Below are 15,743 nucleotides of genomic sequence, written 5' to 3'. Positions count from 1 at the left end.
GTACAGTGCTGTCACATGGTACACCCACAACCCATACTGGAGTGCCTAGTTCTAGTCCAGGCTCTTCTGCCTCCAATCCAGTTTCCGCTGATGTGCACATTAGGAGGCAGCAGGTGAAGGCACAGACACTTGGGTCTCTGCCACCCACGCGGGTGACTAAGGTTCAGGTCTTCGTTCCCGACCCTTGCCTGACCTGGGCCTGGCTGTTGTGAGCCTTAGGGAAGCAAACCAGCAGGTGGAAGATCTATCTTTTCTCACTCTTTCAAATAAAATGAAAATGAATAAACAATTGTTTCAAACAATTTTGAACTCCTTTGTGAGATTAATAAATGGCAAATTTTTGTTTTAAATCACTAAGTTATGGAAAATTGCTGCTAAGTTACAGTAGCTGGACTAGTGCTCACGATGGGATAACAGTGTTGTTAAGACATGATATGAACCACGCATTCTCAGTGGAGCCATATCACCCCCTACAAGGGACACACATCAGTTCTCGGGGGGGGGGGGTGAAAAGTCTTGTTTTAGTGAGTAAATCACAGTTATACAGAATGTGCTAGCAGGTAGTCAATCTCCGATATTAAATTTTCAGGGGGTAGAGGGCAACTGGGAAAAGTCTCTAAGAAGGTTCCTGAAAACAAAACTAAAGTTTAAGAAACTCTGAACTCCAAGCAAGGAGGGAATCCAGATGGGAAGCAAGTGGACACCAAAGAGACCCTGAACAAGCACTTAAACTTATCTGTGTTCCAGTTTCATTGTCACACTCACATTTACTACTAAGGGTCCAATGAACTAGTAGTAAAAAGTTTCATAATTGCTTTTACTATGTAATGCATAGCATATTGAAGTGGTTACTGAAGAAGACAATTTTAACTGAACCTGAAAAAAAAGATGGTGATCAGCATATAGGGGGCAGAGGACACAACTGACTAAACCTCCGAGGGGACAGGCGAACTTGTTCCCATATCCGATGTATCCAGAGAGCTAGGAACCAGGGGCTACAAGATCAGACAGAGAAAATCAGCCTCCGGCAGACAGTGGCTTGAATTCAAGAACGGTGCATTCCTTCACTTTTCCAACGTTTAAAATAACCCTTGCATTTACAAAACACCTCCCATGTGCCTGTGCACATGGATGAAAAAGTGAATATGAACAGGAACTAATCACGGTCAATGTGACACAGTGAGGACACCCAATCAGATGGTTTCAGTGTGTTTTACACACTTCCTGAGAGTCAGAGGAATACTTGCCCACAGGGGCTGGTGTTCAAGCCGGGCGTTACTAGAGCAGAAAGGAATGACGCAAGAGGTGAGAGAGGGACTTCCAGCGGCCAGAGATCTCTATTATCTAGCGTCCTGGGTCTGTGTGCACAGCTGGGACGGAGTGAACTGCTCCTGGCCCGCCAGCAGCTAGAGGGGCCCTGTACCTGGGCAGATGGTGCGGGCTTTGCCTTGTGTCTGGCACATACATCTTCCTTCATCTGTGAGAAGAGGCTCCCCATAGGTTGTTCCGGTGAGGAAAGCAGAGGGCTGGATAGGAAGGGAGCCAAGAGTAGACAACTGACCGCAGCAGACTGCAGAGATAGGACACGTTGACCTGAATAGCATTGGAGCAAGGGAGAGACTGTGAGGAAATCCCGGTTACCTGCCAGAAGGTAAGCTTACGTCGGCCTGTGGATGAGCAACGCACTGAATCCCAACAGGCAGCCCAAGCACAAGGGCAACACTGGCTCAGCTGTTCCCTCAGTTACTCCTTTCAACGGATGACTCAGTCTCTTGCTTCCAGACTCAGGAAATGAATCCCAAAACACACATCTCCTCCCTGACCCACTCAACGTGTTCACTCCGGCTGGAACAAAATCGGAACCTTTACCAGGTGGGCAGTGGACAGAGTGGGCTCTGCACATACTCTGAACATGTTCGCTGTATTGGCCTGAGGTCTCTCTTGAACCCTCAGTCAAGGCCAGTTTGTGGGTACCAGCAGAGAAGGAGGAGACAATACCAGAGCTTCCAAAGGCCATTACTCCTAGATGCCTCTGTTTCCCTCACTGTGACACCGGCCACACCCCCACAACACATGGGGATAATCAGGACCCAGATCTAGGCCTGCCCCAGGGGTAAGGCAGCCCCTGAGACAGTTGTGAGGTCACAGTCTATTCCATACAAAGGGGGCAATGCTCTTTGACCTACCCAGGCCATTGTGTGTAACGGACTAGGAGAAATCAGATTACACTTCCTGGAGTCCATAGGCTGAAAACTTGTGGCTGCCCAGGTACCTGGTGCCTTCCCAGGTCTCAGATGCTGCTGGTCTGTGGGTGGCACTTTGAGCAAAGCTTTAGAGTGCTATCAGGAGGAGGGTTGTTTCCTGGACCACAAGCTTCTTTTGCTAAAGAGAAAGCAGGGGGGCAAGCGGACAGCTCTTGACGGAGTAGCCTCACGGGACCACTGCTGGTCCTTCCCCCAACACTTTCCCCCTGACGAAGGCCCTTGTCTCTGAACAGAGTGAACGGTGATCTTAGAGCATATTAAGACAGACCCAGGAAAGCTCCTCTTTTCTGTTCCTCTGCCAGGAAGCCAAGGAGTCAGACAGAGCAGTGACTCTGGACTTGGAGACTGGGCAGCATCCCAGTGTAGTTCTCCAAAAAGCATAGAGATGCTCAGTGCCTTCATTCCTGTCACACCAACTTGAAATGGCTCTGCCAGGATGCACAAAGGATGTTTTAACTGACAATGTTCAAGCAAAGGATCCAATATCTAGATTCCTCTGCAGGTCACTGTGTCAGAGCCTGATCCTCACAGGCACTTCCGCCGCATGCGGAGGCCACACAGCCACAGCGGATGTATTCATTCCATAAGCCAATGTGTTGCGTGTGCCAAGCACGGTGCTGGAGGCCAGTAGCAGCCAGGCACAGTCCCTGGCTTCAGTGACTGGAAAGGACAGAAGAGACACACACAGAAACACATCATTACCCTGTGGCCAACGGGATCTCAGAAGTGCCTTCCAAGGGTCCAAAAGGTCACTTGAATCTGGGTTGCAGGGAAGACCTCTGGAGGTCGTGACATTTGGGTCATCTGAAAGACACGTGGCAGGTTCCCAAGTACAGAAAAGAGCTATTTTAAGCAAAAAGAAGTCAGGCCTCAAGGTGGTGGACATACCTGAGTATGAGAGCAGCAGTGAGCGGTTGAAGATGTGCCAAGGGCATGGCGGGAGGTGAGGCTGGCAGAGCTGGCAAGACTCGGCTGCAGGCAAGAGCACTGGGATTTGATTAAATCTACTGTGTAAAGCATAATGACTTCAGGACATGACAGGAGGGGATGAAAGAAAGAAAACTGATGGCAGTGGATGAACTGCAAGTGAGAAAACCTGCAGCCTGGAGGCCCGCTCAGAGCAGGGGCGGCCACAGCGATCACACACTTAGGCAACCAGGTTCCGGTTGAAGGTCGAGGCATGTCCTTCACTTGGCTCTTGTGTGGCAGTGATGCCAACCAAGGCTCCCTGCTGACTCACTGTAAGTCAGGGGAGGCAGTCTCCATCCACACGCTCTGTGTGCAGGCCTACTGCTGGGTGTGTTACTGCTACCATTTCATCTCACCCCTCTGTGCCTTGGGAGGTCAGGACTATTATCTCATCTTCCAGAGACTCCTTGGCCTCAGAAGAGTTCATTAGGGAAGGTCTCCCATTGGGCAAGGGGCAGCGCCACTGTAAGACCCCAGAGACATGTTCATTATGCCTTGTACTCACCTGCACTTTTAAACCTACAGGCCCAGAAGGGAGGGTTCTAATATTTGTGCCAATTTTACAATTTGACTGGGGTAAAAAAAAGAGTTTCATAAATCTGGGCTTTTATAAGGCACTTTTTTTCATAGGAAATATTTTTTTTAAAGTCACTGGTTTCTCTTTCTGTGTTTCATTCTCCAGGGTTGGTTACAATCAGTGGAATCCACATACTGGCTTGGCTGGTTTGACAAGTCTTCTTTAGGGGCCCTGCTCACTCCAGTCCCTACCCCACCCTCCATGTATCACACTTGGAGCACAGTGAAATGTCTTTGCAAACAGACTAGCAGCTAGATATCAGTGGCAAATGGGCTTCATGCTGGTGGCATCTGAAAGACAGGTGGCAGGTTCCCAAGTGGAGAAATGATCTCTTTAGTGTTTAACGCTTCATGCTGGACATGGGGATGGGAGCTCTCCAGTCTGTGGCAGAAGTGACTGAGGAATCAGCCAGGTGTCGCTCCCAACCACAACGGAGGGAGAAGTTCCTGAAGTGCAGTGTTTTCCACTCTGGGCTGTGAGGCTTGGAGAAGCTGCTGTCAGATCAAAGTCCAGGCCTCAAGACCTGTTGTTTATGTGAATCTCAGCCCAAGATGGTCAGAGGTTTCTAAACGGCTTCACTTTCATGAAGACGTCAAGGAAACAGGCCATGACAGCTGCTCTCCTCTCCTCTTGACAAAAATCCACCTTGGACCCTGGCTCCTCCCGTCTAAATCTACAAGCATTCCCCACTGCAGTAGTGTGTGCTCTGCAGCGGAGACAGCAGGCTGGTCTTCAGAGGCCAAGAGGTTCCAGGGCTTTCTGAGGCCCAGCCTGGGCCAGGCAGCAGGCAGGGCAGGGAGCGAGAGAGCAGCTAATGGGCGTTGGGGGGAAGGTGCATGCACCGGGACTTGCTCTGCTCAAGGGCACGAAGACGTGGCAGGGCACAGACAAGGCCATACACAGAAGTCATAAAACAAAATTTATCTTTAATTTGTAAGTGTCAACAGCAGTACAAAAGATGGAGTGATGACAACTAGATTAGGGTAGAGAGGACAGTCTTGAGGTAAATGAGCATAAATAGGCAGTTCTTATAGACACTCCCCTGTGGGACCGATGCCCCTCGTGGCATATACATTATCACCCAAGGACAGCATGTTTAACATTTCAGGAAAGCACCTTGTGCAAAAAGGAAAAAAAAAAGTAGCTAAGGTGCCAACATGTACCAGGCCAAGACGGTTTGTCTTTCACTTTTGTCTTTTCCCTTACTTATGAGGCAAAGGAGGGGAAGACTCTGAGAAGTACCACTGAGAGATGATCCAATGTTGAGTTTTAGCTCACGTCAATACTGCACAACGAAATCCAAGCAGTTTGTGTATGTCACACAGCTAAGAACAATGATTCATTCCTTTAAATTTGCGGATTTTTTGTTTCCATTTCTTGAATCCTTAGCAAACTTTTTTTTTTTTCATTATCAAGAGGAGAGTGAGAAAGATGTGATGGCAACGCTTAAGGTCATTTAAAAACTTTACACTGGACTGTACAAGGTTTTTTTTTTTTTGATAAACTATTTACATTTTCAGACTTTCAAACATATTCAAAGCAGCAATAGACACTAGTTATTATGGTTTTTTGTTTGTTTTCTAATTGCCCAAATAGTTACCAGCCATGGGCCAAGTAGGTACCTGCGTTATACAGAGAATTTCTACAAAGAAAATCTGCAGTTAAAATTTGCTCGAGGGTGTATTCAATGCCCTTGGCTTCCCAAGGCTCACACCCATAGTGTTGCTATGGGAGCCAAAGCAGAGTACCTGGACAACAGAGCAGCAGTTGTCCCAACAGCCCTCCTCAAACTTTACACTTCGAAACAGCAGCCAGCATGTCAGTCCAGCATGTCAGTGAATTGTGCTGATTAAATTAACATAGAATACAATCTCACAATATACATCACAAACAAATTACAATGTCAGGAAATAAAAAGAGTTACAGTAAGATAAGTTATGTAGTAACAGCTTATAAGCTTGTCTAAGGTAATAAAAATTTTACATGACAAATACAATAATGAATGAACAGAAATGCTAAGCATTCTAATTTGCTGCAAGCGGAGAAGGGAACAATAAGACTGCACTTTCCAAAAAATAAAGCAAAAACACATATGACAAAGGAAGACAAACGGAGAATGCACAGGGGCAGACCTGCAACGTGCGGCGTACAAAACAGTTCAATATTTGCACATCCCCCGACTCCAAGAGCACCAGCACTTAGGCCTAGCTTGATGCTTCTGATTCTTCACGAAGAAACGACTGAGCAAGATATGTCATGGAGATGCCTTCAGGCTTTCCTATTGCCACAGACCTTGATGGGAAGGGTGTCTGTGCTAAGCCTCACCTACCACATCCCGTACCTTTGCCCCAAAGGCAACAGCATTCCAAATGCCTAGTGCTGGAGCTTTGGGATAGCAATCTCTCTCCAAAGGAAAAGGCAGGATGAGGATTGAACAGGAAATGCATTTTGCATATTGGGATTTCCGAGGATATTCGCTCAGGAGCACACTCAATAGGATATGGCATCAGACACAGAACATGACCGGCAGCAATAACACATACAAGCTGTTTATTAAGGAAGAAAACATGACCTAAGGAAAGGATGCAAGTGCTTTTGTCAAAGGACAGATGAGGTCATACTTATTATTATTATTATTATTATTATTATTAGAGAAGTGAGCTGAAGTGCCAACTTGATTCTTACATAAACATGTACAAAACCAGGCAAGACTATAGCAACCACATGTTGTCATTTTCTCACGAAAAGGAAGACCCAGGAATAATTTCAATACATTCCTCTAGCTGCATTTCTTTGCAGCTGTTGGCACTTGGTACAGGAAGGACTTCTCACATTGTGTAAGACTACCAAGTGATTGTTGTGCCTTTCCCTAAGAAGTTGGTAGAAGTCCACTCTGCAAAATGAGCAGACTGAGAGAAGCCACTGCAGCTGTGGCAACGGGGACCCGGGCTGCCTTCATCCTGTGGGGAGATGGGCTTCCCCCAAACAATCCCTGCTTTCAGCCTGTGCCTGTGTTTGGAAGCAGCAGCCTGGCTTCCCAAAGAAAGCAGCCTTTAACTTCGGTGCTCAACAGATCACACCCTGTTCAAACAGCCCGGGCTCCCGAGGGGCTAATGTTCAGGGAGGCCGGTATTTGACAAGCTCAATTGCACAGTGAGCCCACACCTGAATTTAGAACTTGGCCTGGGAGTCGGGCCTGAGGACGAGGCCGGAGAGTATCAAATACCAAACAAAGCAAACTGATGTGTGCTCCCACACTGCTGAGCTGCATAGGACCATGCGCAAAGAACAAAGCTGCCGAGCCTCCCTGGCAAAGATACTACTCAGGGCGTCAGCCAAGGGGACGAAGACATTGTCGGCCCAGCTGCTTGTGGCTGCAGACAAACACTTCTCTCTCTCTCCCTTTCCATCCTTCCTTCCTTCCTCCAGTTCTTCTTTCCTTTCTGTTTTTCTTTCTTTCCTTTCTATTCCATATGGCCCACTTTTGAAGGACAGGATTGTCTCCTAGTGTCCCTTTTCTAAGTGAAAAAGAAAACCCTGGTCTTCTAAGTGCTTGAACAAAGTGGATGCACTGTTGACAATGGATTCAAAGGTACAATGAGACAGGGGACGCTGGAAAGGGCTGCCTACTATTTTTGTTTTTAATTTACCTGTCAGGGTGGGGCTTTGATTAATGGCCCAGAAGTCAGAGGCAGATTCTTGCCTTTATTATGACATTCACGCTTATTGCTATTAGAGTGTCACAGAACGACTGTAGATTAACGTGGATTCACAAAGCACATGGACTCTCTCCTAGCCATGCTGGAAATGTCTTCAACTCACCAACTTGTCAGCTCTCTATACAGAAAAGGAGAAAGTCAGAATCTGTGGACAGTGGGTTCTAAACTGCAGGAGAACCCCAGGGAAGGGTTTTGTTGTCCCAGGTACAGGTCAAACAGCTCCCCTGCTGCGGCTGGTAATTCACTATCCCCTGATGTCTGATGACTCGCCAGCTCTAGTTCCGACTAACATATATGAACAGAGAACAAAAAGGAAATACATAATTTATAACTCACTAAGTATTCAAGAACCAAAAATAAATTCTATTTCTATGTTATATTTACACCATTAGAAAAATCTAAAATGAGATGGTAAAGTCATAAAAACTTTGTTTAAGCCCCACCAAAAATAAAACGAAGTGACCCCTATGATTGTCATTTTTAATTTCTATGGATATTTAGAGCCAAACATGGCTAATAAATAGAATACACAAAAATTATTATGCACAAAATTTAGATCCAAATACAGCATTACTGTTTAATCCAATGAAAGAGACATTTACAATCAGATCATTCCTGAATCATCTTTCTTTTTTGAGAACATGGCTAAAAGTAATTGAACCCCGGTACTGAGGCAGAGCTGGAGCTAAAACAAAGTGTTCATACATACATGTGTTTTGCATAAATAAATGAAATAACAAGACATAAAAATGACTCAAATCCGGCAACTGTGAGGCAAGCCCACACGAGTCGAAACAGAGGACTTTTGTTCATGTAGTTTTCGTACAACAGCTTCACATTAGTCAGAAGTGATAAAAAATACCATTTATATCCAGTGCTTATAACACTTACGAAACAACATCTGTGAGTGTGTGTTTTTGTTTTTGTTTTTTTGTTTGTTTTCCTACTACAAGCAAAATCAAGTTTCAGTCCTAAAGAACAGTCCTTTGTTCTCCACCAGCCCAGAATATTATTTTGGCATGGTCATAAAAACAAACAAAATTAACCTACTATGCTAAATGTTCGCTTTTGTGCAAAATTAATGACATACAATACAATGCTAGCCATACACACTCTACCTATGCAGCAAAATAAAAATGAGGGAGCGAGCACAAGCCAGAGAGAAGAAACACTAGAATGAGCTGAGGAGGAGAGGTATATGATCAAAGAGATCAGTAAGACAATAATAAATAGGCAATTTTTTTTCAAAAAAATGGCCTCCTCCTCATTTGAAAAAAAAATGTACAAAAACAAAGTTTCAATTCCCAACCAATATTAAGAACAAAACATTCCTATCAGTACCTTGAACAGCTTATAGAGAGCACTCCCAGCTATCGACATAGCTGGTACCATCTTGGCTAGACCTATTTATTGCTATTAGGTATGGCCTTGAGCACTCTTTAAATAAATACAAAGTAAGACTATTTTCTCCCAAGTGATAAAATGGCTCAAGAAATCTGATGGGGCCCTTCCTATGTCTGGTGATCAGATGCTCCGTTGTCCCATGAGGTGCACTGTCCCATTCATTGGCACTGTGCCACTGGAGAGCCCCCTGCAGGCAGAAGGCTGGGTTTCAGGAAGATGGCATAGCAGAACTTCCTGTCACTGAGAGGGAATGAAATCCTGCTGCCTGCCAGCCCAAGTGTGGTTCACCTTATTTACATGTGAGCATGCCCCAGTGCAGCCACAGATACAGGAAGCCAACCAGTGTCTGCTGCTCCAGGAGCCACCCATTCCCCAGAGTGACTAACAGAACCATCCTAGAAAGGGAATGTTCTTCTCCCCCTTCTCCTGCCCTAGGATTCTGTTTCCTGATTGTAACATGACTATTTGCCATGATTTTTACTTGGAGGCTGTCATGTGGTTTCTTGCATCCTGGGGATTTTTGCAAAGAACTCTCTGGATGCGTCAGCTGGGAGAAGGCAACTCAATGTACAAGGGCCAGCCTGTGATAGCTTCCCTGTAGGCTCCTGCGTGGCCTGCAAGCCTTGGACTTCAGGTTCAGCTGCAGGAATCTTGCCTGCCTGTCATCACTGTTGAGCCTTGCTGCTGAACAGAACTTGGGGGCAATGTAACGGACGCAGAGTCTACATTCGTTGTAGAGCTGAATTGGGGGGGCAGTTCTAGCCAAAGATTAAGGGTCACAGTGAACCTCAGGGACACACGTGTCTAAGACTAGATACTCATATCCAAATACAGAGCCCTGCAGCCAGATAGTCATCCATGTCTAAAACAATCATGTGGGCTTTTGATAGTATCTTGTTTCAGAAATGCTTCCAGATGCGCTGGGGACATAAAATCACTATGCACACCTTTTGTATCTAGCAAGAGAGGGAGGTGAAAATGGCTGAAAAATTCTTCGGGGGAAGGAGGATGAAAAACAAGAATTATTAAATTAATGCCACCAACATTTTTTTTAAAAAAATAAATAGTAAATGGACCCTTGACATTCTGGAATGAATAAATTATTTAAGAGAGAAAATGTGTTAAGACTGAATGTCAGGGTTAAAGGTAAAGGGATAATGGATGTAGTGAGAGGTGGTCTCACGTAGAGACCACCATGTCGATGTCCTGTGTGGCGATCACTCCGGTGGGTGTAGGTCATACCACGTCACGCCCTGATGGCACATCAAGAGGCAAACACAATTGGGTACATGCACTGTGGCAACCTTGCTCATCCCTTACAACATCTCTTCTCCAGATTCCTGAGTACTTCACCATTTTTTGGAAAAAAAAAATGTGTGTGGTTTGCTATTTCACTTTTAGATGCCAAAGATTGTCTAAGACTTTGCAGTGTCTCCTTTAAGACTTTCAAAAGATTCAGAGTCAAAAGTTAGGAAGAAGTTTGGCACATTCAAAGTTTAACTCTACACATGGAAAAAGGAATTCTGAGGCCTTCTGAAATGCTCTGCATGCAGCTGCACACGCCGTGGACTCGTCCTGTGTCACAATGTGAAACCCTCAGTTGTTTTCTAAAATAATTCAGAATAAAAACACATTCACAACCTGTAGGCCGGCACAGCATACCTGAGTGAGAATGTTTAACCCCATCTAAAACAGTAACTTAAACCTTTATCAACATCCAAAAGGAAAAAAAAAAAAAAGGTAAGACAAAAATATAAGACTTGTAAAACAGCTATGGGTTGAGATAAGTTTTCAAGTCCTGGTGTCTCATATTTAATATGTCTTCATCTAAATGAAAACAACAACAACAACAACAATAACAATAACGACAAAAACTCAAGTTCATGAAAAATCAGGGAAAACTTAATCTGTTCTCACACTTGAGGAAACAATTAAGACCATTCTGCTGATGTAATCGTGGAGCCACAAATGCATGCGGGCTCTTTTTAAGAACTTCTTGTTGTGGGGAAAGGGGTGAAATGTCAGAGTTTTTAAATTCTGCAAACAGAAACTCCTCAGTTGGCACTGGCAGCCTCGGCGGCTTCATTTTCACTGCTATAGTCTGATTTGGGATCGTCCTCATAGTCATCATATATTTCCATTTCATCTTCTCCATTCAGCATCTCATTCCCAGCTAGGCTCCCGCTGTCTGTCTTCACGCCGTAAGTGCTCTGGATGACCGGGAGGCTGGGCTCTGGGCTGGCGGAGGTGCTAGAGCAGTCAGATGTCATCTGAGGTGACGGGGTGGTAGTTGCCATAGTAATAGCACCAGGATACACAACACCTGTTCCTGTGGTGATGGGAATCTGAGGCTGCTGCCTGTAGGAATTTAAAACACACACACACACACACACACGCACATACCATGAGCCAGTGAGGAAGTATCTTCGGTGTAACATCGCGACACACTCCCCACCCTTCCTAAAGGAGTATCTTGTTTCATTTTCTAAACCGGTTACAAAAGGTGAAAAAGGTATTTTCAGGAGGAGTCCTGCCACTCTCAAGCTGTGGTTGGGAGTTGTATATTAGAATGAAGTCAGCACGGTGGCTTAACATGCTAACACTCTGCTTGCAACACTAGTATCCCACGTCATACCTGTTCTAGTGTCAGCTGCTCTATTTCTGATCTAGTTCCTTGCTTACAGATTAGGAAAGCAGTGGAGGATAACCCAAGATCATGGGCTCCTGCAGTCACATGGAAGAACCACAGGAAGTTTTTTTAGCTTCTGGTTTCAGATCAGCTCATTTTTGGCCATTGTGGCCATTTGGGGAGTCAATCAGGGAACGGAACACCTCTCTCTGTTTCTGTCTCATCTCTGCAAATATGCCTTTCAAATAAAAATTTTAAAAATCTTTTTAAAAAAAACTGCAGCAATTTGTAGAAGATTTTGCAATGTGAGGACATAGTTGTTTTTTAATGTAACAAATATGGCAAGGCTTGGCTAACACTTGGCATTAGGAACAAGTATTTCAGTTAATTCCAAAAGTTACGAGTGAGATCACTTTCTTAAGAACTTTTTTTTAAAAAAGACTAGTGGCATGAGGTATATTAAAATATTAAAATGACTCTGTTAAGCAGGTTTAGTTCACTTTCATCTTATTTTCAGAAGCGTACAGAGAAAAGATCACACGATAAAGGACTAAGCACGTCCCCAAGAATCAGATTTAGCAAAGCATCTACTTGTTATCCGTGCAAGTTATCTACTTATTGTTGTCTGAACTCGTAGGGAGGAATTTCCATGCAGATTGTCACAGACGGGGGCATTAGTGCTGAGGCCCTGGGCTGCAGCAGTGGATAGGGAGGAGCTGGGATGGGAGGGGTCTGCAGCAAACAGCAGGGGGCCAGCTCTCCAACATAATCAAATAACAGCCCCAGCTATGCTGCTGCACCCCAGGCAGCAACTTCCACGGAGCACCTCTTCATACAGGGACCCTGGGACACAAAAACTGACCATTTCCTTTTGGGAAGGTAGTCTCTGCCTTTGCAGGGAGACCCAGCTGCTCCGTCTCTCAATTTCTTTTGAGCATCCTGATACATGAGAATCAAAATTCCACCTAGCTCAGAGACAGACTAGGACTGAAACAATATTTTCGTAGATGCAATATTCGCCAACTGTTTCTGTCTTTGTGGTCAGTAAAGTCACAGTTCAGGTGTCTAAAACGTCAAGTAACTCTCCTTAGTTTCCACATATTTATTGAAGATGGGGGTTTGATGACGTTTGGATGGGTCCGTTCATCTTTCCTTATCAGGCCCTCAGACCAGTCGCCATCTGAAAATTGTCTGTTGCCCTATACCTTATCATTGGCACTTCCTATCAGCTCTACTTCTCCAGGAAATCACCCTGAACCTATGAGGAGAAGGCTGTGTTAGCTCTTTCTAGGACAGGCCCAGAAGGAGCTTAATTGTCTCAGAAGAGACCACATACGCTATGGCCTGGCAGGAGGTGGAGTGATACATACTAAGACATTTGATCATGCTGCCTTTCAAAACTTTCAATCACTGTGAGTGAGGCATGCCAACTCACAAATGTGCCATTTATTCTTCATGCAGAACATCTCCCTAGCCCATTCCTTCTACTCTCCAACACAATTACCTCACACTTGCTCAACTCACCCCCCTATTGCTCAATTTCTTTTCCTTTCATCCTCTCTCTATGCTGATAATCTGACTTTCCAATTCAGGGAGAAAGTAGGAACAATCAGAAGAAACTTTTCACAAGATTCTACAACCACACTGACTAATCTGCACACACATGTATATGTCTGTAGCTCTCTCTGTCTTCCTGTATTTTGAATCTGTTCACAAGCCAACATCAGACCAAACCCCTTGCTTGTGCACCACTCACTCTACTGGTGCTCAGTCAGTAATGGTGTATTTCTCCCAGCTGCCCTTCCTATTGCACCGTCAGCTTTCCTCGCCCCTGCACCATTTCCCTCACACATGCCATGATCACCTATACTTTTCAAACAAAAATTCTCTTGATTCAGATGCTCGTCCAGACCCGCTTCATTTCTCTTACTTCCTTTAAAGCAAAACTCATTGAAAGGCTGCCTCACTCCATTTCTCCTGCTCAATTCTTTCTTAAAGTCCATTAGTCATTCCCAATACTCCACTGAAGTTCATGATCAGATCAACAGTGATCTCCATGCTGTTCTTGCTCCTCAGCTGACTTGATATGACATAAGCAGTGTTTGCTACAGTTTGTCACTTTTCTCCTTGCTTGTTCATCTTCTCGCACACCAAATTCTCCTGTTCTTCTCTTCCCACACCATGGCTGCTGCTCCCAGACCCCCTTGTGCTTCCTTCTCAGCTTCCTGACATCCAAGCTCTAAAGTGCACAATGAATCAATCCTTCAAATCTCTTCTCTTTTCTTAGGTGTATCCCCTTAACAATTTTGTCCAGTTCCATGGCATTAAATAATACCAAGGCACCCACTAATTCCAGACTCAAGTGTATAACAGCTTATTTTATTTGGCTGTCTAAATATCACCTCAAAGTCACAGGTGAAAAGGTGAACTCCTCCCTGTTCTCATCACTGCCATCCTGATCACATCTAATGATTACATTGTGACTTTCTAGTTGTTCGGGCCAATTCTTAGGAACCAAATTTTTTCAAACTGTTCATTTAAACTGTCAGCAAATCCTGCTGGTTCTCTCAAGAATATATTCAGAATCCATCCAGTTCTTACCACCTCTACTTCTAGACAGGCTGCCAAGGCACCATCACCATCAGCCCTAACATGGCCAATGGAAACACTGTGGCCACCCTGCTGTAGCCATTTCCCCTTCATTCACATTTCTCAACATAGTAGGCAGAATGATCCTCACAAAACCTAAATCACATCATGGCACTTTCCTGTTTATCATCCTTCAATGCCTTTCCATCTCACGAAGTGAAAAATTTGAAGTTTCCATGTCCTTTTACAACTTAACTGAGTCCCTGTCACCTCTCTGACACACATGACGAGATTTACATACTCATAGTGTTTCTGTTATTCTGGCCTTTTGACATCTTCTCTAAGAAGCCAAAGTCAACCTTTCTCCAGGACCTTTGAAGTTGCTGTTTTCTCAGCCTATTTCTCCCAGATATCTGCTCAAACTTGACCAAAACAGTTTTCCATACTACTTCATTTGAAATTGCTACCTATTCTTCAAAACTCCTTACCCCTTTCCTTTCCTTTGATGTAAGGCACTTACTACTCTCTTAGAATTTATCTTTTCATTTACTGATTGATAATCTGATTTTTACCACTAGAAAATAAACCTTGAAACTGTTGCTCAGCAGGCTAATCTTCCGCCTTCAAGTGCCAGCATCCCATATGGGTACTGGTTTGTGTCCTGGCTGTTTCATTTCCCATCCAGCGCCCTGCTTATGACCTGAGAAAGCAGCAGAGGATGGCCAAAACCTTGGGACTCTGTACCCGCATGGGAGACTTGGAAGAAACTCCTGGCTCCTGGCCTTGGCTCAGCTTAGTTCCAAACATTGTAGCCAACCAATGGATGGAAGATTTTTCTCTCTGTCTCTCCTTCTCTCTGTAAATATGACTTTCTAATAAAAAATAAACAAACCTTTTCAAAAGAGAAAATAAATCTCCACAGGACACAGATGTTTACTGCTATAACTCTAGAGCCTGGAAAAAACCTAGACGTTCTAGAGAATTGAAATGACCCAAGCCTGGCTGCCGCATTCCTTTGGGTAATAACCCAGTAGATGTAAGATCTCTCTCCCACTCTGCTTCTGTAACTCTGTCCTTCAAATAAATAAATAAATGAATAAATAAATATTTAATTTAAAAATAAAGGAAATCCATTATGGTTGTCTGTTTCAAGTGTGTAATGTCTGAGGCCACTGCTAAGTTATAACTGATTCTATGGATGAAAAGTCATAAGCTCATTATCACACTGATTTTATAATATTATTGTTATTAACAAGATCAGATGAAATGAAAAATATAAGTGAGCACAGATAAATACGAGGAATCCCAGCTGCTTCCCCATCCTACCTATCTTACATATTCTTCACTTCAGGGAAAATTCTTAGTTGCCCTTCTTTTCTCTTAATGAACACTTCCATTTTTACCCCTGATGTTCACGGTCTCCATTATATTACACAGGAATCAACTTTCCACCAGCCTGGCCAAACAAAAACCACAAATCACTTCTTCAAGGATACCCTGCCATTGGCTGGCCCGAATGCACAGTCATCTCTCTTCTTCTAAACCTCACCTATTCTTCTCTGTGATATCAAGATCAGCTTTTCACTACACAC

At 44.3% G+C, this 15,743-nt stretch overlaps 1 protein-coding gene across 23 annotated transcripts in view; it reads right to left on the bottom strand.

Moving 5' to 3' along the window:
- Positions 1 to 4,716: 4,716 nt before the first annotated feature.
- The window catches only part of SOX6 (SRY-box transcription factor 6), a 595,708-nt gene continuing 584,681 nt past the window's right edge, over positions 4,717 to 15,743 (bottom strand). For all 23 annotated transcript variants that reach the window (XM_058663306.1, XM_058663317.1, XM_058663314.1 and 20 more), the window contains one exon: positions 4,717 to 11,291. In XM_058663306.1, coding sequence (XP_058519289.1) covers positions 10,988 to 11,291 — 304 coding nt within the window. In that variant the 3' untranslated portion in view covers positions 4,717 to 10,987. The remainder of the gene's footprint in view (positions 11,292 to 15,743) is intronic.

The sequence above is a fragment of the Ochotona princeps genome, chromosome 4, assembly GCF_030435755.1.
Source record: "Ochotona princeps isolate mOchPri1 chromosome 4, mOchPri1.hap1, whole genome shotgun sequence".
NCBI classification, from domain to species: Eukaryota; Metazoa; Chordata; class Mammalia; order Lagomorpha; family Ochotonidae; genus Ochotona; species Ochotona princeps.
This window is presented reverse-complemented; position numbering and strand designations above follow the sequence as displayed.